This window comes from Diuraphis noxia, unplaced genomic scaffold (genome assembly GCF_037042655.1).
Source record: "Diuraphis noxia isolate RWA-SAM2 unplaced genomic scaffold, SU_Dnox_SAM2 contig0001, whole genome shotgun sequence".
NCBI lineage: Eukaryota > Metazoa > Arthropoda > Insecta > Hemiptera > Aphididae > Diuraphis > Diuraphis noxia.
In genome coordinates, this window is record NW_028301711.1 from 50,550,193 (window position 1) to 50,575,139 (window position 24,947).

The window sequence follows — 24,947 nt, forward strand, 5'->3', positions numbered from 1 at the left end:
AAAAAAAATGATAATGCCAATGGCCAATGTCAGTACAAAATTAAAATATTTAGATGCACATTATCTTTATCTCTTTAAAAATAATTGAAATTGAAAAATGTTCAATAAACATCCCGTATTTATGTAATGAAAATGATCGGAAGTTTTTTTCGGAAACAATTTGTTGCAGGGCGCATTGTGTAGGCAAAATAGGTACATTACTGCATTGCGCAATAATATAATAGTATGTTAATATTATTAATGTATTTTGAAAACGGTGATTTTTTCCTATTTTCATCATAATATTATGATATTTTCAATATTTTTCATGCTGAATGATATATTATTATGAAATGCCGTGATAATATTGAATCTTTAGAAAATAAATGAGTGATTTATTTTTTTGTTTTTCCTATTAAGAATATGATATTTTATTAACTAATACGACTTAAGTTCATTATTAATTTTATTGTATTTTAAAATCTCAATTAAATATTTATTTTAAGTTCTGAGGAAAACAATGGATTAACTTTACGACGATATGTACGTGTGTGTGTTTATTTTGAGACATCTAGACTTCTACAGCACCTGTTCTGGTAGAAAAGTTAATCTAGTTGTTAATTTGGGAAGGTTTAAAGTAAAAATTCCCAATAATTTTCAAAAAGAAGAGAAACAACTATATTAGAAAAACCAAATAAAAAACCAGTTTTCAAAAAATGTTATTTATAATAGGCTTACATAAGTACGATTTGTTTATAATTTCACTGAATATTTATTTAAGCGATTTTTATGCATCATAAGAGTTTCAAAATATTGTAGGTATATCGAGTTTAATTAGTTTTTTTAAATTATTGTCGAAAAAATAATGTTTAGTTAAAAAATTCGAAAATGTGATAAGTACAACGTTCCTTATAAGTTGTTATTAATGGAAATAATAATAAAAAAAAGTTGTATAAATTATTGAAAATTATATGCAAGATCCTTTTATTTAAATTGTTAATCAATTTTTTTTCTAACATATTTCACTAATTAGCATAAAACTCTAAAAAAATAATATGCGAATAATTAACAACACACAATGCTTTAAAATAAATTAAACCCTTTAATATGTTTGCTGACCCCAATACCACATTATTATGATTACACAAAAAACCATTTCATTTATTATATTTTACAATTTATCTGACTCAAATACATTTCGTGAGTTAAACTTATCATTTTTTCACGATTTTGTTATAAATACCAGAATTCGAAATTTACAAATAATATTTAGTTTTGATTATATTATGTTCTTTGTGCATGGTATTTCAAATATGAATTATTATGTTTCCATGGCACAATGGTTTAAATCACGGTATTTTATCCGTGTAATCTGAATATTGTACATATTATAAATAAATAAACAATTGAAGATTTTAATTTCGTTCACAGACGAACATTTTTAGATCATTCAATTTATTTATTAATATAGAATGTTAAACATTACACAAATGTTGGATAATATATCATTTAAATTCAATAAATAATATAGTGATGCATTTGTATGTGCAACATTAATTAAAACTACTTTATTAGAATTGTTTTCTTATTGATTTTTAAATTATAACACTATGTACAATGGAATGTTCAATATTTTCTCCATCAAGACGAAACATAAAATATTTTCAATGGCTATTGTTAGCCATTGCATTCGAAAGTCTAAGAATAGTACCTAATTATCTATATTAACTTCATTTAAGGACGCAATATTATTACTGTGATTATTTAAAAATCTATCTCACATTATACTTTTATCTTTAATTTTAATTCTAATGTAAACGACTTGGCGTATATACGTTCATATTATTATATTAAGTTGCATAAAAGCATAAAATAATTTTTGTTTCGTTAAAATAGAGAAAATTTACATATTTTGTTAATAAATACATTTACAATTCTAAAGGCTAAAATAATTGTATATCTCTAAGTATATTTAATTTTCAGGAACTAAAACGTGTCTCTTTGCTTGAAATAGATTTTATTTGGAATTTTAAATGTGGTTGGTTTACTATTTTACTACATTTTCTAAATATTAAAAAAAAAAATTATCTATATATTTATATAAAAATAAATAAATATTACTATACATATAATTTAAATCTAATATATATGTATATTAATCAATTTCAATACGTTAAACTTTTAGATCATTCATTTTAAATAAACGAATTAAATATCATTTTTTTAAATTACCTACTTAAAACTAAACTAAATTTCATTACTTTTATTAAAATAATATTAATTATATTTTTTTTAAAACAATCGCGTTTTAATAAAATTTTGTAAATATTATTGTGTGTAAATGTGTAAAATATTTTCTAAATGATATTTGTGTTTCGGAAATAATTTTGATGCACTGAAAATTCTTCAAAAGTTCTATGCAACTATCTAGTTAATGGAACATAATATCGTATAATTAAATAACAAAAAAAAATAGTTGAACATGTTTGTTAAGTTATTGAGGATTTTGAATTTAAGAGCTAAATATTCTCATATAATTCTAACGTTACTCTAAGACGCATGACGCAAATTAATAATTTATAGTAATACTTACCGCGTATCTCTAAGTCTTTTAAGCTGGAGGCCAACAAGCTTTTTCTTATATTTCTAAAACCATCCCATATTTTAAATGGTCTCTTTCCTCGAGATTCCTAAAAACATAAATTTTACACACGTTAATATTAGTTAATTTATTTTGAGTATTGTTTTCACCATGTCAAAACATGTTTTAAACATGAGCTAATTATACTATATTTTTTTGTTATTAGCCAATGTTAATCGTTTTAAAATTCATCTGAAATAAGTATAACTTAATGGATACATTTAATGTGTAAAAAAACTATGTAAATTATAACTATACGTATATGGTGAATAAGTAATACCCATTGTTTTTGAAGCTTATTAGATCAAATGATAAATAAATGGTATATCCTTATTAAAGAATTTCTTATACAATAATATCCGAGTTTAACTAAATATATACACCACACACCTCTTATGATTTATTTATAGAGCTTTTATTTAAAAAAAATGTAAACCATATTTCATATAATTGTATACTTAATTTTGAACTAAATAATATGTATAATATTGATTTAGGTACGTATAATGTATATTAATGTAATATGTCATAATAAATCATAATTCATAAGGCATAACATAGGCACAAGTTCCGTTACATCAGGAGGATTTACATCTTGAGTTAAGTTTTATAGGAATTTAGCTTATCAATTTATTGCGTTTATGTAATACCTAGTTAACAAGATCAACTTAAAATAAATATAGTATCTGCAATTCTTGAAAATCTTTTTTTCGCGTTACCTTTAATTATTCTTAGTTTTTTCTTTACCTTGGGTACCTACATTAATTATAAGCTATTCATATAATATATTATGTTTTTAACTCTATAGACTCAATAAATGTTGAAAATATTTAAGTATAGTATAAGATTCAATAACAAAAACTAACACTAATTTTAAAATAGTCTGGTAATTCATCTTGTAAAACCAATCTCAAATCAAAATTATTTTCCGAAATCTTTATTCTTTTATTCCTTTCAAATTTGATGTAAAGGACACCATTTTCTCGGTCCCAGGTGAGTGAGACAAGTCGAATCCTATAATACCCTGGTATTCCATCCTGATCGACCTAACTGAAGGTATTTTTTGATACGTCATGTATATATAAAAATATAATGTTGATATTTCCCCCTTTCCAAAATGGTAGAAAAAAGGCAATAAATATGTTTATGTAAATATATTACAAAGCAAATTTTTCTAAACACGATCTAAAGTTTTTCAATTTCACATATCTCAATCGATAATTTCATTCTTTGAACCTTTATAGAAAAATGTTAAAACACCACTCTTCATATTAATTTCAAAGTTATTTTGAACTACAAGTATATTCATGCTTGCATTCAACCGTCTATGAAATTTTTATTTTTTTACGTGAAAGTTATTTTTATTTTTTATCTTTTTGCTTGACCTAATTATTTTTATTTTCTCATTATTTTCTTCCAGTTCCGGTTGTAGATATAATAATTTGAATGGTAGGAAAACTTTTAATATTTTTTAACAGTCGTTCATTCAATTTTTAAGGTCTCCAGATTAGAGTATTGTTACGTAGGGTTTGATTTATGTTTCTTTTCACGAGTCCTAAGTTTTAGCAAATTTAAATAAATAAAACATTTTTAAAAACAATATGCTATAAATATAAACATGAAATATGACAATGTTTTATCTATTTATATGTTATTTTTTAAATTATAATGCTGAGTTGTATGTTTTTTGGAAAATTATGTTTACTTTGATAACATTTTTGTTTTAATTTCTTTCGTAACTCATAAAAAAAGAACAATAACAATAAATACTTTCATTTGCTATTAAAATCTGTTATAAATTGAAATTTTTTTCACATACATGAGCTTAAATCAATTTTAATTATTATTTATTCTTAAATTTACTTATCGGCTTTTACGAACTGTTAATAACTTTATTTATTATTTTATAAAGTTGTTAGGTTAGGTATATTTTAAAACAAAATTATATTAAAAATATTATGTAAACACTAAACAGTAACAATTGGTACTGATATTCCTCAATTCTTTGAGACCTTATTGTTTAGTATGAGCACTGAGGCGTGTAAGAAAATATATATTGAAATAATTGACTTTCAAATATGATGTTCACTATTCTTGAGAGTGCTTAGACTAATTTATTTCAGTCAACTTTAAACTGTCTTAGTCTTAAAAGAAATATAATGTGATTTAAAAAAGTACAGAGTGTCTAAATCAGGGGTATCTAACCTTTTGTCAAGACTGGGCCACATCATATGGATAGAAGTTGTTGAGGGCCATGTACTTTTTTTAATAATAATACATTCAAATTTAATGATTAATATATTCTATAGTACAACAATACATTTTTTTAATAATTTTGCAATATCCAATAATGAGCAGAAATATTTTTATATATACTTTTTTTTCGTTATATTAATATATTAGGTATACCTATATACAATTAAATTAATGGTTTTTAAATTGAATTGAGACCGCATAAAAATCGATCACAGGCCGCGGGTTGGACACCCTTGGTCTAAGTTGTATTATATTAATCATATTGTATTGAATAGTTATTAAGTGTAAATGAATTAAATTTCTTAAAGTTATATATAAATATTAGATATAAACATTAAATCTATGTAATAGATACTTAATTTTTGTTAGAAAAACATTGTGAGATCATGAAGCAAAAATAAGGTAAGCACCCACATAATGGGTATTCATTTTATAGTAAATTTTATTAGTTAGTAATAGCAGTTTATAATTTGCTATTGAGATGATTATAATACGTTGATATTTAATCCTCCAAATACGGTATAGTTCAATCTTCATGGTGGTGATTTATGGGAAGGCAAACATTGAAACTTTTTAAACCGCATTACCACACATTGTTCAGGCGATACTATTTTAGTTCCTTAACACTTTTTCCTGGAAATTATAAAAAAAAACCTTACACTACTATGAGAAACAGAATTGAACTCAGCTATAATAATTATAGCTGGTGACATATTATTATACTTTATAAATGGTGTATTATAAGTGAACTACATCGATTATTGCTAAATTGCATACTATTTAAATTTCCTGGAACAAATCTGAATCAAATGTTTATAATCTGCATACAATCTATGAGAAATCGATAGAATTTTAAATAACCTTGAACTCTTTTGCAGGAGGGTAAGTGCTTAATCAGAAGCAGAATATTTTTTCGGATTCTGTAAGATGTCACCTAACCTAAACGATTTTTAATGTCTATTTGTATGTGACTAATTATTTGTTTTCGTCAATGGTCAAGGGTGTTTTCCAATTAATTTCTCCCGATCGTATGAAAATAAAACAGCTGTGTAGGATAAAGCGTTGTTTTTTATATCAATATTTAACGGTAGGATATTATTTCCTCGGATCCATAGGTATTTGTTATCGGTAAAGGGATAATTTATACGTATATATTTGAGACAAACTTTATGCGGTATCGTTCATATTTCTCGATATAGTTTAGCAACAACAACTACTACAACAGCTGCAGTTGTTTTGAGTTTTTTTTTCTAACAAGTTTCTTAATTTGAAAAGTAGGCACAATATAATAAATTAATGTTCTGAAAAAAAATATGAAGGCATTATCTTTATAAGGATGAAAAGAAAATTGTATTCATTTTATAATAATAATGGTTTTTCTTTTTAATCTCAAAGTCTATTTTGTAATAATTGTAAAAACGTTGAATTTATTTTGAGATATATGTATATGTCTAACTATAATGGTAATTTTCAATCCCAATAAACCAAAATGACATTTTTGATCATTTTTGATCGACCGACGTAATAATATTGCTATTGACACTTTCAACACATAACATCACACAATATGTATAAACATATATATATACATATATATTTTTTAAGTATACTTTATTCCATATTCAGTCAATTTAAGAATATTTTCCATTTAATCGATCAATATTCCAACGATTTTATAAAAAATAACTATATATATAAAAAAAACTGGTGACCCATATAGTAATATTATAAAACCCTATTTATGTTTATACAAAATAAATATAAATACAGTTCCATTATTGTTGTTTGTACACTTTTCACTCGGTCGGATTACTACTCCGTTACGTTTATGGCTGTGGGTGGCCGGTGGGTATCGATTTGCAGGCAGTTTATTTAGTTTTAAATTTTTGTTTCGCAATAATCAAATAATTAATATTATATATTTTGGAGCTTATCTTAATAATATATTATTATAAAAGACTTTTCTGATATGATGTGCGTGGCATATACCTACTTAGTTCTAAAGAAATATTTATAAAACACCCTTTTCATTCTGCTGCAGAATACGGTGTCAAACTCAGCAGGTGAGTAGGTATCGTTTTCATATTCACTTTTGTGTACAAGTTTTCAAACAAATTTTAAGTATATCGTACCACAAAGAGTAAGTCTCTCCGTTTATGCCCCGAAGGCAAACAAACTGTTAAATATGTGTCTGGATACGATCGTTCGTTAGATAAGATCACCACTACGAGATTGTTATTTTGTTTATTCATTGATTTTCCTTTTAACGTCTGTGTGTACATATGAGTGGCGTTTTCTCGGAAAATATTTTACAGTGTTTAAGCATAATATAGTATATTATATTATTAAATTCATGTATTTCAAATCCCAACAGAAATGTTAGGTATATATGTTATTTGTTGTTTGCACATATTATACTTACATGCGTTTAAGTGCTATCATAAATTATTTTGTTTGGTATGTTTGAATATAATACAACATAATATTTAAGCTGCAGGATATCTAGTAATGTATGGTAATTCTTGGTAGGTACATGTTATGGATATATGATATGTGGATTCGGAAAATTAAACCAATACGCTTATCGTACCATTTTACTTTTCAACAAATCAAGTTGGTCAAAAAAAAAAAAAAAAAAAGTGAGATCCAGTAAAAATAAAAAATTTTACCGAAATTTTAGTTGTCTAAAAAGATACCATGACATTCCAGCATGCGTTTTCACTTGTCTCCGTTTTTCAAACGTATAACATAGTAAATTGTACGTTCTGAATAATTAATTTAATTCTGTTGTTTTTAATTACCAAATTTAGAAGTAAGAATATTATCTGATCGGTTATCTAGTTTTTTTTTTATTTTGATTTTAAAGTAAGTTATAAACATTTTAAAATAGTTAACTGCTTTTATATTTTAAATGCAATTAGGTACTTAAAAATTCAAATAAAAAAAAAAAACATAGGCCATCGACTTTATAATGTTCTTACTTCTAAATTTTGTATTAGGTCAATTGATTCTAATATTAAACATAACAGAGTTAAATGAATTATTCAGTGATGCTTTTGTAAGACGGATACAACGCATGTGGGTCTTAAGAGTAAACATTTAAACATCTTAATCACTATCGATGTCACTGTTAATAATATTATTCGCACTAACCTTAATTTTACTTAACTTGTTGTAAAAACTATTACCTGTTGGTATCATTATATTTCTAATTGTATATAAAACTAAAAAAATAATATCTTTACTTTTTTGCGTGTGTTAGGTACTACCTAGTCCAAGTCATTGTTCTTTTTGAATGTATTGATTATATATCTGATACATTATTATAATATATTATTATCTATTAAAATTTAAAACTAATAATTTATTGAAAAATCATTTAGATTAAATTTAATTAGCAAAATTGAGAAGTATTAATATTGTTCATCGTCAACGATTACAATTAATAATAAATTATAAATCTGAGCATAAAGGATGGTATTTGATTTACAGCAGAGTATAATATTTTATGTGAATACTTTTTATGTTAATATAATTATATTATGTATGTAAATTCTGCGTTTTTAATATGTTCTAGGATGCAAAATATTATGGTATAAATACCAATCAAAACTTACACATCACTTTGAAAATAAAAGTTGAATTTGTGTATTTTCACTTGTGTTTGAAGCTTTTTATTGTCATCGGTATCAAAATTAATTCGTAAATGTATGTGGTTTATTTAAACTATACAATTATTAAGACAGTTTAAGACTTCCATTTGAAAAGCAAATATAAATAGTAGTTGTAGACAGAAAATAATAAATGTGCTTTATTTCATTTCGAGTGTGTTCAATTAATATCGGCAAATTAAATTAAATTTAACCACTCATTAAGTCGTTAAAAATTAGACTGTATTTTTGTATTATGAAATTCAACATCATATTTTAAGTAATACTCCTATTAATGGTTACATTTTTTTTTAATCCATCTTTAATTATTCTATAGATAATTAATGTGTTTATAATTTTATATAGTTAATGAAATGCGCAAAATGACTTTATTAATTGTTTAATATGTATTTTAACTTGGTCTAAGTCTGTTAAATAATTAGTGATATTTTGTTAAAACTACCTAGGTTTACCTATATTTTAAAAACAATTAATGGTTTCTTAATTATGACGTTTTAGTACATTATCTAATAATAACTACGATGAATACAAAATTGTTTGTTTTTATTATGTTATAAAATATGTTTTATAACCACGTAAGTTTTTAATCTTCAGTTAGTAGTTATAATATCCCATCTTATTATGACAACGTTTTTGAGTAAAATGAGAGCTCTGAAGTTGTGTATACAATTAACAACGACTTATTTGATAAGACATTTTATCTTAGTAGTGCTTTCAAAGTGTTATTTTTAGTAGTTTCGTCTACAACTGTAAGGAAAATCTATTAAACAAAAATGCCAACTAAAGAAATTTAACGGCTTACGCAAGTCCTTATCGAAATTGATATTGGTTACTTGGTCATTGTTATGAATTCATAAATCATCTAATGACTTGCGATGTTCACCGCACATCTTAGTTATTTGAGAATAATATTTTTCTTTCGTTGTAATGATCTTAATTCTACAATGTCCACTAAGCCTATGATAAACATCTGCAGAAATTATATTATCAATGAATGTGTTTTACAAAAAGGTTTATTATGATATTTTATTATTTCGTTTAAGACATGACAACATCGCATTTACTACTATTCGTACTCAAAATTAATTGTTAAACTAAGTCGAAAATCAGTGAGTGATGATTATCTACCTATATATATATAACTAAAGTCAACCTTCAGTCACTTATCCGTTTACTATTCAAAAGAAAATATCAACTCCGTGAGATTGTGAAATTTCCGTGAACTTATTATTTAACGTACCTATACATACTTTAAATTGAACGTGTATGCAGTAAAAAAAATGTCAATACAATAAACTATTATTATTATTATTATTATTATTTTCTTCATGTTGTTTTATTATATTTAAAATCGAAATAAGAAAAACATGTCAAACTATCAAGTATCTTTCAAATATAAATATTTGAAATGTGATGATTAGCGTTATATTTAAATGTAGTTTAATATTATATTATAAAAATATTTATAGGTAGCTGGTATAATAGTTCTTATAATGTAAAAATAATGTGCATTGTGTAACTGGTGTATGGGATGTTCGGATTTTATACAATATTTTAACATTATTTGAATGTTATTATAATTTTATGAAAGGGAACAAAATATATATAGTATATTATTAAACATAATATATATGCTTAGTTGTATATCTTTAAGTTATTAAATTGTGTTTACACATTTATTAACATAATATTCTATATAATGAACATTTATGGTTTCATTGAATAAGCCAACAACCAAAAACGAACGTTCTATTATAATTAGTTAATAATATTATAAAAAGTACAAGACTCCGACGATTTATAAGTTATACCTATTAAATAAGTATTTAAATTCTTAGAAATTAGTTGGTAATATCTTATTAAAGTATTATATTGAGTTAAATATTATTTTATTGAACCATTAATAACTGCTATAACAGAAACATAAATCACTTATATCAAAAATAATACATAGCATTATTTTAGCATTATAAATTTAAACAAAGAAAATGCACACAAGAAAATTGAATCATGTAAGTATATTATATTTTGGTAAACAAACGTGTTTATTTGTGTTAAATTTAATTATAATGGTAAATTTATATAATTTTAAAGACTTTGATTTTGTAAAGTATCAAAAGAGGATATTACAGACATAATATAAAAGGGTTAAATATAGTTTTTCAAACTATATAATCTTACGGAGAGCCACATATTTCATAATTTAAATATTTTTTTCCGTTTTACTATCTAATTAAAATATTAATTTCAAATTTTGTTTTTGATTATATTCTTTAACTGATAAGAATATAAAATGTGTTTACATCTATTTAGGTTTCAAAAATGTTAATTACATTAATTTGTTAATAGAACGATACACAGGTGTAATGTGTTTTCATCGTCTTAACAACACATAATGCATATTTTCTTGCATAATATAACTCTTTAGGTTCCCTATTATTTACTTAAAATATTTATAATATTTGGTATACAACATTTTTATTTATTAGACTAAATTACAATGGTATGAAAACATTTTTCAACGATGCAATTTAAGTCTTGAGGGAGTCTAGGCCACAATTCTTTCGCAGCGTGTTCATGCATTCTTTAAATGCATACTATTTGAATACGGCAATATGACACGTGTACTTATGTACCTATCTATACTAATTTTATAGTTTGCTTCAATACTGCATACGCATCGGCAGCCTTATATGCGTATAAAATTATTGTAAATTTAAATATCCGCAAAATACCTACTACCGTACACTTTATACTAATAGTAATGATATACAGGTATAGACATATAATATTAAAATAGTTGAATTGCTTGAAGAAAAATTATATATTATTTTATTACTCGGTATTTTTACTGCTTATATGACGTCATAAATCATCATTTTTTATTTTAAACGTCTAATTTAATAATTTATTAGTTATTAGTAGGTGGACACAATTAATAATAAGGGTTTTTGATAAATACCAATTAAACATTTTTGTTTAAAAATTTTAATACTTACTAATAACTTCTTGCATTTATATTTGATAATATTGAATATAATTGAATCTTGGCATCAAACTTTTAATTGACAAAACAAAACTATTTCTCCTTTCATTAGTCATATAAATATTATATTATCTAAGCATATATAACAACATGTTATTATTATTATAATCAGCAGTAGGTGAAAAATATAATGTTACTATAATGTCACAAACATAATATTTTCTAAACCTTATTTTAAATGATTTATACAAAACGGCATTTTATTGCATTTCATTTAATATCTTCATAAAAGGTTTGTTTTGAATAGCTTTTAATTTTCATAAAACCAAAACTATTTTAAACTTCACGAGAAATATAACATTTTACACGATACACGCCAAACGTTAGATTTATGAAACGTGCATTTTATTTTCCAAACTATTATATTGATAATTCAACGTTAATTTTTAAACATATAGTTTTAATTAGAATTAGTCTCCTGTGTACGACATGCATATAATTGGTTATGTGTGGTTTTGTGTCGTCGTTTGAATGATTTATACGGAATATGCATATGCGGTAAATACAAATGTAAAGCACGCTGGGTCGACAGCCTGTCAAACAACCACATAGATCAAAAACTTAATTACCATATTGGTAGTTGAATATTACTCATAATGAAATAGTGTGTGTGTTTTTTTTTTCATATTAATAATCGCCCAGTTTCAAATATTATTTCGAAGACCCGATCCTTTTTGAACAAAAAATTAAAATTTCTGTCAATTAAACACCATACTAAATTCTCAGTTAGGTATAACTTTAAATACGAAACTTTGGTATAAAATACAACCATTAGGAAGTTTAAAAAGCAAATCTGAGATATAGTTATTTTTGAGTATTCTGCAAATTCACAAAGTTATTTCAGAAGATATGTGTCTAAAGTTTCGATTTTCAGAAGAAAATCTTAAGTGCAAATTATTTCGTAGGAAACTTTTGAAAACTTAGTTTCCCATACTAGTAGGTATAGTTACTAGTTACTAGTTACTAGTTAACCTGGAGCATATATCAACTTGACTCTGACTGAGTTTTAAAAATTAATTACAGTAGGTAATTTTTAAAATATGTATGATGGCACTGAAGTTCGTATTTGAATGGTCGTTGGTTATTTTAATGAGATTAGTTCATATTATTGAAGCACATAAATGTGCCTAAACTCTATTCAGGCCCAAAATATACGGGTTTAAAAATTTAAATTATTGTTATTTTTTATGAATATAAATGCAATATTTATGCATTATTTATAAATGTCCGATTAGATTTAAAACAATAACTACATACGTAATCACACTTATAATGAATAAGTTATAACCATTTTTTTTTTTCCTAGACGCGCGTGTGTGATCTATGTTGACACAATAAAAGAGCAATTTTCGTGATCGCACCAACTGGACATCAGGCACATTTTGTCGTCCATCTCATTAAGTCGGAGGCGACCTGTTTGAAATAGAAAACATTCACTATATTAAACGGCGGCAAACGAGATAAGTATGAGCATGGATGTTTATATATACGAGTGAGAGAATATAATATATTATATGGAGACGACAGTAACGGAAAGCTGTCGTGGATAGATAAATAAGTGGTGGCAAGAGAAAATAAATAAACACGCGCATACTGCACAACATTCATGTATATTGTATATATGCGTATATTAAATACAATTTATACGTGATATATATGAAAAAAAAAATAAAAAAAAATAGAGAAATTATCGATTAACCGATGGAATACGCATTTTCAGCTTGGAGTGTGTGTTGGCTAACGATAGGTGAAAGGGCAAGCGATATGGTGGTGGTTGAAGCGGTGAGTCATAAGATACTTATAACTATGAAGAAAAGACAGTGTACCCAAAGTGTAGCATGTAACGTATTATTACCATTATTATTGGACACGTCCAAGTAAACGGGCAAAACTTTATGGGACAGATTTAGTAGATAAAGCGTGGTCGGTGGAATCGGTAGAATCCTAGTGTAGCTGGTTGTGTGCAGTGGTGTGGATGTACAGGGAGAGTAGAAGGAAGATGGCAAACCAAACCGTGTCAGCTGGGATAAACATCGGGACTAAAGGTGGTCGGGATGAGGACAGTGGTGGGATGTGTGAGAGTATGAAGGGTGGCGTAGAAGAAGATGAGAACTATTGAGGTTAGGGTGGTCTCTGCCAATGCATTCACAGTTTGTATAGTGTGTGTGCGCGCGCACAAGCGCTGCGCTCGTGTGTGTATTTGTGTGTGAGAGCGTTCGAAAGGATGAGGAGAGGGTGAATGAAATGAGAGGGACGCCTTGTCCTTTTGACCTACATTAAAACGGCTACCGCCCCCACCCCGTTACTACTGCTACCACTGTCCACCCTTTTGCGTCCACCACCATTCCTTGACACCAATCCGACCAGTCGTCTCCTCCACAGCATCGAATGTACCATTGCCGCTGCCACTGCTGCTGCCACTGCCGCTGCTGCTGCTGCTACTGCTTTTTCTACTATTTCTGCTGCACCTCTCCAAAACCACCTCCATCCTCCACTCCATTTTAGATCCTCCGCCCTCGCACCCCGTGTCACTGCACGTAAAATTATGTTAGTGGATCACACGCCACTGCCGTTCTACATTCGCAGGACCGCACAAATCGTTCGACGCCCGCTTCTGCACCACAAGCGGCGTAACGTTATACTCTTTATAATTTTTCACGCATTACCAGAAACATCAAAGTGATGACGACAACAAACGGCCGTTATTTCATATTTATAAGCACATTAGTATATTATAGAGGGGCCTGCCTTCAAAAAAATCTACGCAAACGCGCCCGCTCCGGTGACTAATAAACGTTATACTTCGCAATATTATTTTGTCCGTCTCGGTAAGAAAAACAAACACTTGAAACTATAGACAAATAATGTTAAAGTTTCACCGCTACACGTTTTTATTTTATTTTCAAATAAATATTTACCTAATAATCACGATATGATTTACTAATCACGGCGATGATGTCGATGCTCGTGTTGATTAAATTCAAATAATGTCAAAATATTTTTATCTAATAGAATTATTGTACTTATATATTGCATTGGGCATGTGTGACTTCGTATACTCGTATTATTATGTTATGCGCGTACGCAAACGCGTGCATTTTTATACATTATTTTACTCACGGTTTGCTAAAACTACAATAACTAGTCGTTTCACAACACTACGTCGTTTGACTTAATGTTTTACCTACTATATTATTATTTCACTGTAGTTTCAATAATATTCATTTTTATAGTAGAACACGCGAGACCTAGCTATTGAAACCTAAGTGATCGACACCCATTAGATTCTTCATATAGATTTATTTTTCAAATGTAAGTTTAATATTACACGTCATCGATATGTATCTGTATTTATTTTGTTCTTCTATGCGGATAAAGTTAATAATATTATATACAATATAAATTATTGTATAAAAAATGTAGCTATGCGTTGATCGTTTTATGAAAACGTATTAATTTACATTGGTGGAGTAACTATAGGCACTAATGGAAATAATTTTTACCAGCTCATTTATTTAAATAGGTAAATATTTTCAGATCACTTTATTATAAAATATAATATGTTTATATTTTGTTTTTAATTTTAAAATATATATATATAGTTATTACTATAGTTAATTACACGGGTAATGCAACTGGAAACCCATTTAACTCACTCTTAACATCAATATAATGTGAAATAATATGTTTATAAAAATTGATTTTTAATAATTGTTTTATATGTTTTATTCTATAGGTATGTTTTTATATTATTATAAGTACACAGTATGGCCTCGTAAATGCTTGTATTTTTTAAATTTTTTTTTTTTTATTTGAGCTTCAACAACTAAGTTATTGGCTAATATTAACATTAATAAAGATACATTGATACATTATATAAGGTTGTAAAGTTTAGTTCTTTTTAAAAATGTTATAATAATGTTTGTATTGTTTTTATCCAAAATATATATAGATATATTTTTTTTTTTTTTACCACAATTTAGTTTTAGGATATTGGTAGACAAGTCTTAATGACCTGAACAAAATCATAAAATATGATACGATTTAATATTTTTTTTTTTTGATACAATTAATAATATGTACCTAGTATGCATAATAAATATAGGTATTATGTATCAATAAAATCATATCATATTGATGGTATTATCGCAATTGGTCAGAGTTTTCAGAATGAAATATTTTATCATTATGAAGTCGACAAACTACATAAAATCTAGGTACCATAGAAGCAGATAGAAAATAATAAATTACAGTACAATATCTAATCCTTTTTAGAAAAAATCTATTTGTCAAAATTAATAAAGATATAACAACAATCATACTGTAATATAATTATAAATGTTGGCTTAAATTTAAACTTTTCTTCGACATATTATTATAATACCTGAGAAATAAATTGTCATATAAATAATAAATAAAAAATAGTAAAAGCTGTACATATTTTTGAAATTGTTGTGAGAAAAAAAGTGTTCAAAACCACAACTACAAACCACGCCAAAAAATGTTAGTGATAGATAATACTAAATGCGTCCAATAACAAATAAGATGTGATCATAAAATTGTTTGAATCGGAACGGTATACGGCGTTTACCTTTTTGTTGAAATCGTGTCATTTAGCGTATTACTGCTACAGATAGACAAACTAACGTTTACCACGGTCAATATTTTTCGCCTCCACACCAAATCCTATTTTATGCGGTTTTATACCGATCGATATACTCTCAAAAAAGAGACGTAATGGTGTCACGACTGCAGTTGTGTTATCATATTTAAAATCATTTTATTTTAATAATAATATGTTCATTGAAATAACCAACGTTTAAAAAAAATAAATAGTTATTTTATAACTATAGAACACATCTTAGTCATAAAGTGGTAGATGCGATAGATGCGAAATTGTTAGATGCGATAAAGCACATTCCTTTCCTTCTCCATCCCTTTTTATATTAAACTTGACACTTTTTTCACTTCCTAAACAGTCACTGATCTGTAGCTATAGCTCCACTCAGAAATCTAAATCTAAATGAAAACATTCAATTATTATAATTCAGGCTTAACGATTTTTCCTTTAAATCGTTGCCTATACGTGTCTTGAATGTCGTAGCTTGTATTATGTCAGCGATGGTGTAAGAGCGGATGACATCATAATAACGGTGGTCTTAAATATTACCAAAAGTCTTTGATTGTCTCATTGACATTATAATAATATAATAACTGTAATAATAGCCGATGATTTTGATATTTATATTTTTTCTTACTGGTGAAATAATAATTAATGAATTAGAGACGTTAATGTCGTCAAAGAAATGAAAATGTATTGAATTAAATTGTATTATACAATACCGTTCTTGGAAAAGGACAATGTTGCGGCGTTGATACGATAAGCTAGCGATTTTGGGCTTCACTTTGATCTCAATATTTAATTACATTGAGCCTAGAGTAATAATTTGTAAGTTGACATAACCAAAATTAAAAAAAAAGAATTATAAGTACAGAACACATCTTAAAGCGTTATAAATAATTGTTTGAAAGGTTTTATCATTTTTTTTTTCATCCCTTTTATATTAAATGGGTGCAGAGCCTCGCATTTTTCTCCCCTCACAAATAGCCACTGATTTGTAGAATAGTAACTCTACTCAGAATCTAAAATAATATGATACTATTATTTAGGATTGATGATTTTATTTTTAAACCATAGGTTTTACGAACGACTCAACGTGTATTTTGTTGGAAACGAGGTAAGAGCGGATGACATAATATTATTATATTGATGATCTTAAATATTATTACCAAAAATAATTTATTGTCTCATTGACGATAATGTAATAATTGTACTCCCACATTATAGTAAAATTTGTCATTTTTTATGTTATCTAACGTTTTTTTATTGGCATAACGATAAATTACTGTCGTCAATGAAATGTAATGAACATTGATTGAATCTTTGTTTTAATTAGGATCACGTTGCGTTGTATACGTTAAGTGGGTGACTTTAGGGTTCACTTTGATTTGATCGCCTAGCCATTTTATTGCATTGTCATATATTATGTAGTACCTATTTAATAACTTTAATGTCACACGCGTGGTTTATGGTGATACAACGGTAGATACTTCAATTCAGTAGTTTAGATTATGACACATCTTTTTGAAAAACAAATAGGTACGTACGTTTTGCTTAAATTAATTATATCATTACTGTCTCGTGAAATTCTTGAACTGTACTTAAAATGTTTAACGTGTGCTGTAATGAATAAATTATTTTGAAAAGTATATTATAGTAATTTTATACTGATCTAGTTGTATATACTTTTGCCATATTTCTATTTGTTTTTTTTTAAAGATATATTTAGAAAATGTAGGTCAAATATGCAGTTTGAATTCTTATATGCATAAAACTCTATTAGTTCTATAATAATAACACTGATAACCCACTCATGATTATACATTATTTTTTAATAAAATCATATAATTTTTGATAGGAATTGTATAAGTTCAATTTATTTTTTTACAAACAATATCTCTTGATCGTTTTTATTAATTTCGTTTTTAAGGAATTTAATACTAATTGTTTTTGTTGTAATAATAATATATTACATTTTTTGAATAAGTATGTAACTATGAAAGTAATATTTTTTCAATTTTAGTTTATTCATGATATATAAATTTTATATAGAGTGTGATTCACCAACCATCCTCACTTTAATTTTTTATTTTAATACTGAATTAATTATCTAATTTTAGGAATTTGCAATTCAGATATTTATACAATTTCAGGAGTGTGATGATATAAACTTTTTCAAATGAAAACCAAACTTTTTCATTGTTAATTATTAAGCAGATCACTTTTTTTGAAAATATTTATGTATCGAAATCAAAATTGAATGGGTAGTTTCTGAGTTATTAAAATGTATATTATACAAACGGGATTTTTTTTTTATTCAAAAAATAACCCTCGGAAACTTGGCCATTGGGATAAGATACATTTTTTTATTTTAAAGGTGTTGCATAATAATAATAGAAAAGGTTTGATAACAATACATTTCTAAACTATATGAGGATTATTATCATAAGGTTGTGTTTTTTCAAATGGTTAAATAATTTTGTCCAGTCCTGTCTCCTGGAGGAACACGAATATGTCAGGTGATTGCAGAACAGGTCCCAGTATGTCGTATAAATCGCTGGATAGATTATTGCGATTTCTTGCATCGAGGTATGCAAGACATTCCGTGAGAACAAATGGGATTATTATAGACCTTAAAATAGTTTTGAAAAAATATAAAATTGATATAATATTGGATCAAGTATTTATTATTTTATGAATATAAAAAAAAATTTATATTAAATGTTGATTGCCTACATACCAATAGTTAAAATTATAATTTTTCACGTATATCCTACAATCCAACATCGTGGACCTATTATCCTTATTACACACAAAGATATATATCACAAAAACCACTCGTTCAGATTTTGATGCATCAAAATTTAAAAAATCAACCATTTGAAAAAGATGTTGGTGCCACCACAACAGAACACTCAATAAATAGTATAGAAATTCTAAATATTTGGAAATATGGCTCTTAAATAGGTACCCATATTAAAGAATTCCAATAATCAGAATATCAATGAAATCATTTTTAAGAAACGAAGTATGCTGCTTAGTGGACTATGTGTAGGTATCTAATAAATACGTAAACATATTAGCATAAAATATTATAAAAATGTAATTGAAGTTGTTATTATAATAACGCAAATTATTAAAATAAACACAATTTAAAGTTTATTATTTTTATTGATTATATTTTCGTTAATATAAAGTTTTAAAATTATTTTTAAGGTTTTTTAGAAAGGTTATTTGAAAATATAAACAATGAAATGATCATTTATCAGGAAATAAAAAAATTGACGGTAAAAATGAAATATATAAAATATCCCTTCAAAATCGTTTTTGAATAATTCTTAAAATAAACTTTAATATATTAATATGATATTGATGTCGTGGTTCAAGACATCAAAAATATAAAGAAGATTCTGTCTATGACTATGAATATGACAGAAAGAAGTGGAGAGGTTTTGTGATGGCAGCGATGTCCTTTAATAGGCCGACAAAAAAGAAGAAGAATAAAGCATACTGATTTCGGAGTAATGAATAAGAATAAAAAAAATAAATAAATGCCAACGTTTTAATTTCGTTCACCTCATCGTAGGTTGTGGTTGAATTATTGTATTTCATGATTTCAATGATAAACCAATGCGTATAAAAATGGATTTCTATGAGAAAACCCAAAGTTTTTTGTGGATTGGAGTTAAACAGTTTTTTTTTTAAATACATAATTTTTAGTCGTATGCATAGAGTTTCAGTATGATAAAAAAACTAATAAATATGACGATCAGTAAAAACAAAATATTATGATCAACGTTGTATCCAAATTTTAAGACTTAACATGAAATGTTGAATATAATTATAAAAAATGATTTTAAAAATGTATACCACCGTCCATCACCCAACATTTTAATATTTCATCATAATTTAAACTATTAATGATTATGATTTGGTTCAACAATACCAGTGAATTATAAAATCATGATTATCGTTTTACATAATTTGGCTATATATTATAATGTATATTATTATTGTCTTAGTAAAATAATAAACATTATGCATTTCTATAAATCAAATTTTAATGAAGTATTTCTTTAAATTATTATTCAACTGCTTATTAAAACAATAGACGGTATGCTATTTATTTCAAAAATCACTTTTAAATTTCTTTAAAATAGTTAAATTTTAACACATTTACAAAAAATGTATAGAACATTTCAGAATTTTATATTTAGCAATACATTCTGGGGAATGTAAAAAAAGACAACGATGTCCATTTTAGATTCTAAGCGAAGCGATGAATGTATTGGTTTTACGATAGTGGGTTTTTTATTTTTAAGTGAATGTGTGTGTGTCTAAAGACATATCTTGTTCTACCAGAAAAATGCTTCAATCTACAATGTTGATGATGGTTTATGGTATTGAATTGGAAATAGTTAGTGGAATGTAAAGTCAAAATTAAAAATTCCTAAGACTTTTAAAAATTACCAGGAAAAACAACAATACAAAATTACACAAAAAAGATTTCCAATTTATAAATATTTTAATTTGGAAGTGTAATTAAAATATAAATATCACGAGTAGAACTGACATTTTTATCGAATATTTATTTTTAAATTTTGTAAGTACGATAGCGTTGATTATAAATACTGTGGGTAAGTATTATAGTAGTAGACTTAAGTGTAATACAATTTATGTCTGCAAATAGAAAACTTTTAAAATGTAATTTTTAACGTGTCTTACAAGAATATAATAATTTTATAACTGTTTAACAAATATCAAAAGTATATAAAAATCATTTTTGTTAATGAGCTTTTAAATTTAAAATGTTTTCCAAAATCACGTTAATTCGTAAAATATTTAGTACTTTGAAATAGTATAACTTTTAATATTTATATCTCTAGGATTGATAACTTATGAAGTTATAATGTACAATTTACCATAGTCGATACTCAAATTATTATAATTTTTTTCCCAAGTAAATTTTATTATTTTGTAAGAAATACAAACTCAAAAAGCTGCAATATTACTTAAATTATAATTTCCTATACATATTTAAATTTTCAAAACGCTTTGATATATTTTTAAGCTGTAATTAGTACATGCATGTGAAATTTAGATTTATTTTTGTTTTGTTTTCTATAAAAATAAGAATAAAAGAATTATATGCTTGGTGAATAGCTCAACAATCAAAGTACTATAAAACAATAAAATACAAATTTTATAGATATTTAAAAATATAAATATTTTAAGAAATAGGTAATATAATATATTTTCTTACTAACATATTTTTAATTTTTAATTTTTTTTTTCTATTTCGATCATTATTCAAAATGTACTAATCGTATAGGCACTTGAACGTATCAAATATTACTTATACCTTTTATTATTTTCTGTACGTAAGTAGTTTTTAAATTATTTAGATTTTTTAAGGTATAGGTACCCTCGTCCTATATAGGCTATAACATTGCTATAACTTATATTCATGCCGCCAATATGCAATAATTATTGGTGCTTCTTCAATCGCAGCATAATATAATAGTTAATAATATTGCTATTATATAAAAATTTATTAAAATAATTAAGGATAGATAAAATACATTGTAATTTGTGACTCAACAAGTCTGGTCACCTACCTATTATAATCTTTAAAAGTTAATTATTTTAAATTCTACCTTTTGTAGTTTTTGAGTAATATCATATTTTCAAATAGGCGTAAGGTTCTTAATAATATTATAAACTGTGACATTTGAACGAATAGTTTTTGAGTTATCTAAATTTAACTTTTGATATCAAGGGCAGTATATGTAGGCCTGTGACAATGGGTTTGAGATATATGGAAATATAGATGGAATATATTTTGATGATGTGAACATTATAGTAATTAATATTACTTCATCGGTATTGTACAATTCGTAAAAAATATCCCGGTTTAATAAAATAATATATTAGACTTTCAATTTTGAGTCTATTTGTTTATGTTAGTCTTTAATGGTTTTTAAAGACAGACACTTTAGTTAATACATTTCAATAATTTTTAATGTACTCTTTTGAATTTTTGTTGGTTGAAACAACGACATTTTTAATTAAGTCATCTGATCAGCCAACTACGTTAAAAAATATTGTAGCTCATTAAAAAAAAAAAAAAAAATAAGGAACACAGGACACTTCCGTAGTGGTAATAAATTATCATAAATGGTTGATGAGATTGTATTGTGTGAATTGAATATCCATCTAAATAATTGATTATATAGTCCAAGTAGTATGCTTAAAAATTCCAAAAATCAGAATTTGAATAATACAATTGTTAAAGGAAAAAAAATGGTGGTGAAAATGCTCAATGATCCACACTGTATATTATTATGTTTATTTTTTTGGCATAAATTTAGACATATGCACCGTACTTATAGTAATAGTAAACTGCTTATAGCTAAAATAACTGCTTTTGAATAGTTTTATAAATAAATAAATTATAAAATATCCATAGGTATTAGTAGCTGACAGTTGTTTTATACTCAGAATCATATTTGTATAAAATGATTTATCAATTGTTTCAAATTTAACATATTATTATTATTATCTACCAGGCTACCTATTACAGCGATCTTCTCAATTCTATACAATATTTATTACAATATAAGACTTTTTATACATTATGGTGTTTCTAAAATTATTTTTAGAATGTACGAAACCTACGTCATCATATTCTACCCAAAAATAAAAATCAGAAATTAAATATTTTTATTATTTATTCATATTTGTAAACAAAACACTAATTTAAATATTGGAAATCAAAAATTTAAAATTCATATTTATTAGTAATAAAATAAACACAATTTATTCGAAAAAGGTTTCTTATTATTATTTTCATTTTGCCTACATTATTGTTTCTCCTTGTATTAAATTTTTACACGCTTGCTTTTGAAGAAATTATTTTTCCAAATAGTCGAATAATATTATGTGTGCATATTACATTATTCTGTTTTTTTTATTTCGTTTGTGTTTCAATTAAAATAATATTATATTAATGATTATTTATTTTTTTTTATATGTATTACCTTATGGAAAGGTGAGTTAAAAATAAAGAAAATAATATTTAAACTGAAACGATAAATAATAATTATTATTATCAATGATTTCACAAAATATGAATGGTAAAATTGATTTTTAACAATAATAAAAAAATTATATAATATTACTACATTATTATAGGTATTATGATGTCAACAGAATTAAAATTACGTTTACCAAGAGAATAACAATAATTATTATTTTCCTCTCACATTAGGTTAAGCGAATTTAATATCCAAATGTGTTTTTTTTTTTAAAAAGAACACTTCATTCCTGCAAAGCCTTACATGCGTGAACTTGAAAATGCGATTAAAGTGAAATTAATTTCTTTTGAAAGACGAACGTAATCATTAAACACCAAAATGTTTGTGACACGATCATAGTGCCCCGTATAACCATCGCTCTCATCCGTTGGTTGCTTTGCCGTTGTCGTAATTACTGTCACTCATTTTAATATTATTTTCCAGTGTATATAATAATAATTTAATATACTTTATGTTCATGCTGGTACATCTACTAGTATACAGGGTGATTCTTTTATCAAACAACACTCATAATATGGTGTTTGTGTGTTGATATCACCTAACATACACCTATAATAACACACAAACACCACCCAACTTTGGGTGGCTATATCTTGTAAACGGATTAACAAAAAATGAAAATTTAAACGTGAAAATTCATTGAAAAAAACAGCCTTTTTAGTTTATGAAATTTTAAGTATGTTGTCATTTGAAAACCAAAAGTTAATAATGGTTTATCTGATAAATATAAGGGTGAAAATATTAAGTTCTAGAACAAGATAGATCTAAAATTTTGAAAACAAAATTCAATAGTATTTGAAATAATGAGTGTTTTTTGATAAAATAATCACCCTGTATATAAATACGCTGTAAACAAAATGTCAACACTCGACACAATTATGAATTGCAGCTCTTCAAAGGTAAAATATCATACGTGTGTTATTGTATAACAGCGGTGACATAAAGCACACCTATTAATACAAACAATATCATGGCTATAATAGTCTATAGGTGGGTAAATAAATAACTGATGAAACAGTATAGACTGGCGATTTGCATTATGGTTTTTGAATTTCCCCCGTATACGATTTTGGCATTTTAACACAATACTATTATAGTACGAGTAGGCGCCTATATTATTATGGCAACATAATAACAATCAGAATAAATTAATTCGTACTTATGAGATTAGTGTTTTTAATTTCAAATAAAATGATAAAAGCTATTTTCTACATACCTACGTTGAAGAAATATTAGTTAAAAATAAACTGTATATTTAAGTAAGTATAGGTAGAGTTTTAAAATGTCATGAAATTTATATTTTAGATATATTTCGTTTATGTGAAAAATAAAAATAAAGAAAGATGTTTATTGTTTCAAAAAGTTTATATTCATAAATCAAGTGAACATTAATTATAGAAGTTGGTTTATTATATTGTACAATAATAAATAATTGGCTGACACTTCTATGAATTGCAGCTCATAAAATGTAAAATTTAATACATGTATACGAATAAGCGTGTAAGAATGAGGAGGAGGACATGCATGAAGTGTACTTATTAATTAAAATAATATACTTGCTTAGGTAGTTAGACAATTCCAAAAAGGATATTTTTAAAAAGTAATAGGTTTTAAATTAATTTTTCACGAAAAAATT

At 25.7% G+C, this 24,947-nt stretch overlaps 1 protein-coding gene across 2 annotated transcripts in view; it reads right to left on the reverse strand.

Moving 5' to 3' along the window:
- The window catches only part of Drep2 (DNA fragmentation factor-related protein 2), a 124,688-nt gene that overhangs the window by 32,947 nt on the left and 66,794 nt on the right, over nucleotides 1–24,947 (reverse strand). For both annotated transcript variants that reach the window (XM_089215961.1, XM_089215960.1), the window contains exon 3: nucleotides 2,573–2,669. In XM_089215961.1, coding sequence (XP_089072087.1) covers nucleotides 2,573–2,669 — 97 coding nt within the window. The remainder of the gene's footprint in view (nucleotides 1–2,572; nucleotides 2,670–24,947) is intronic.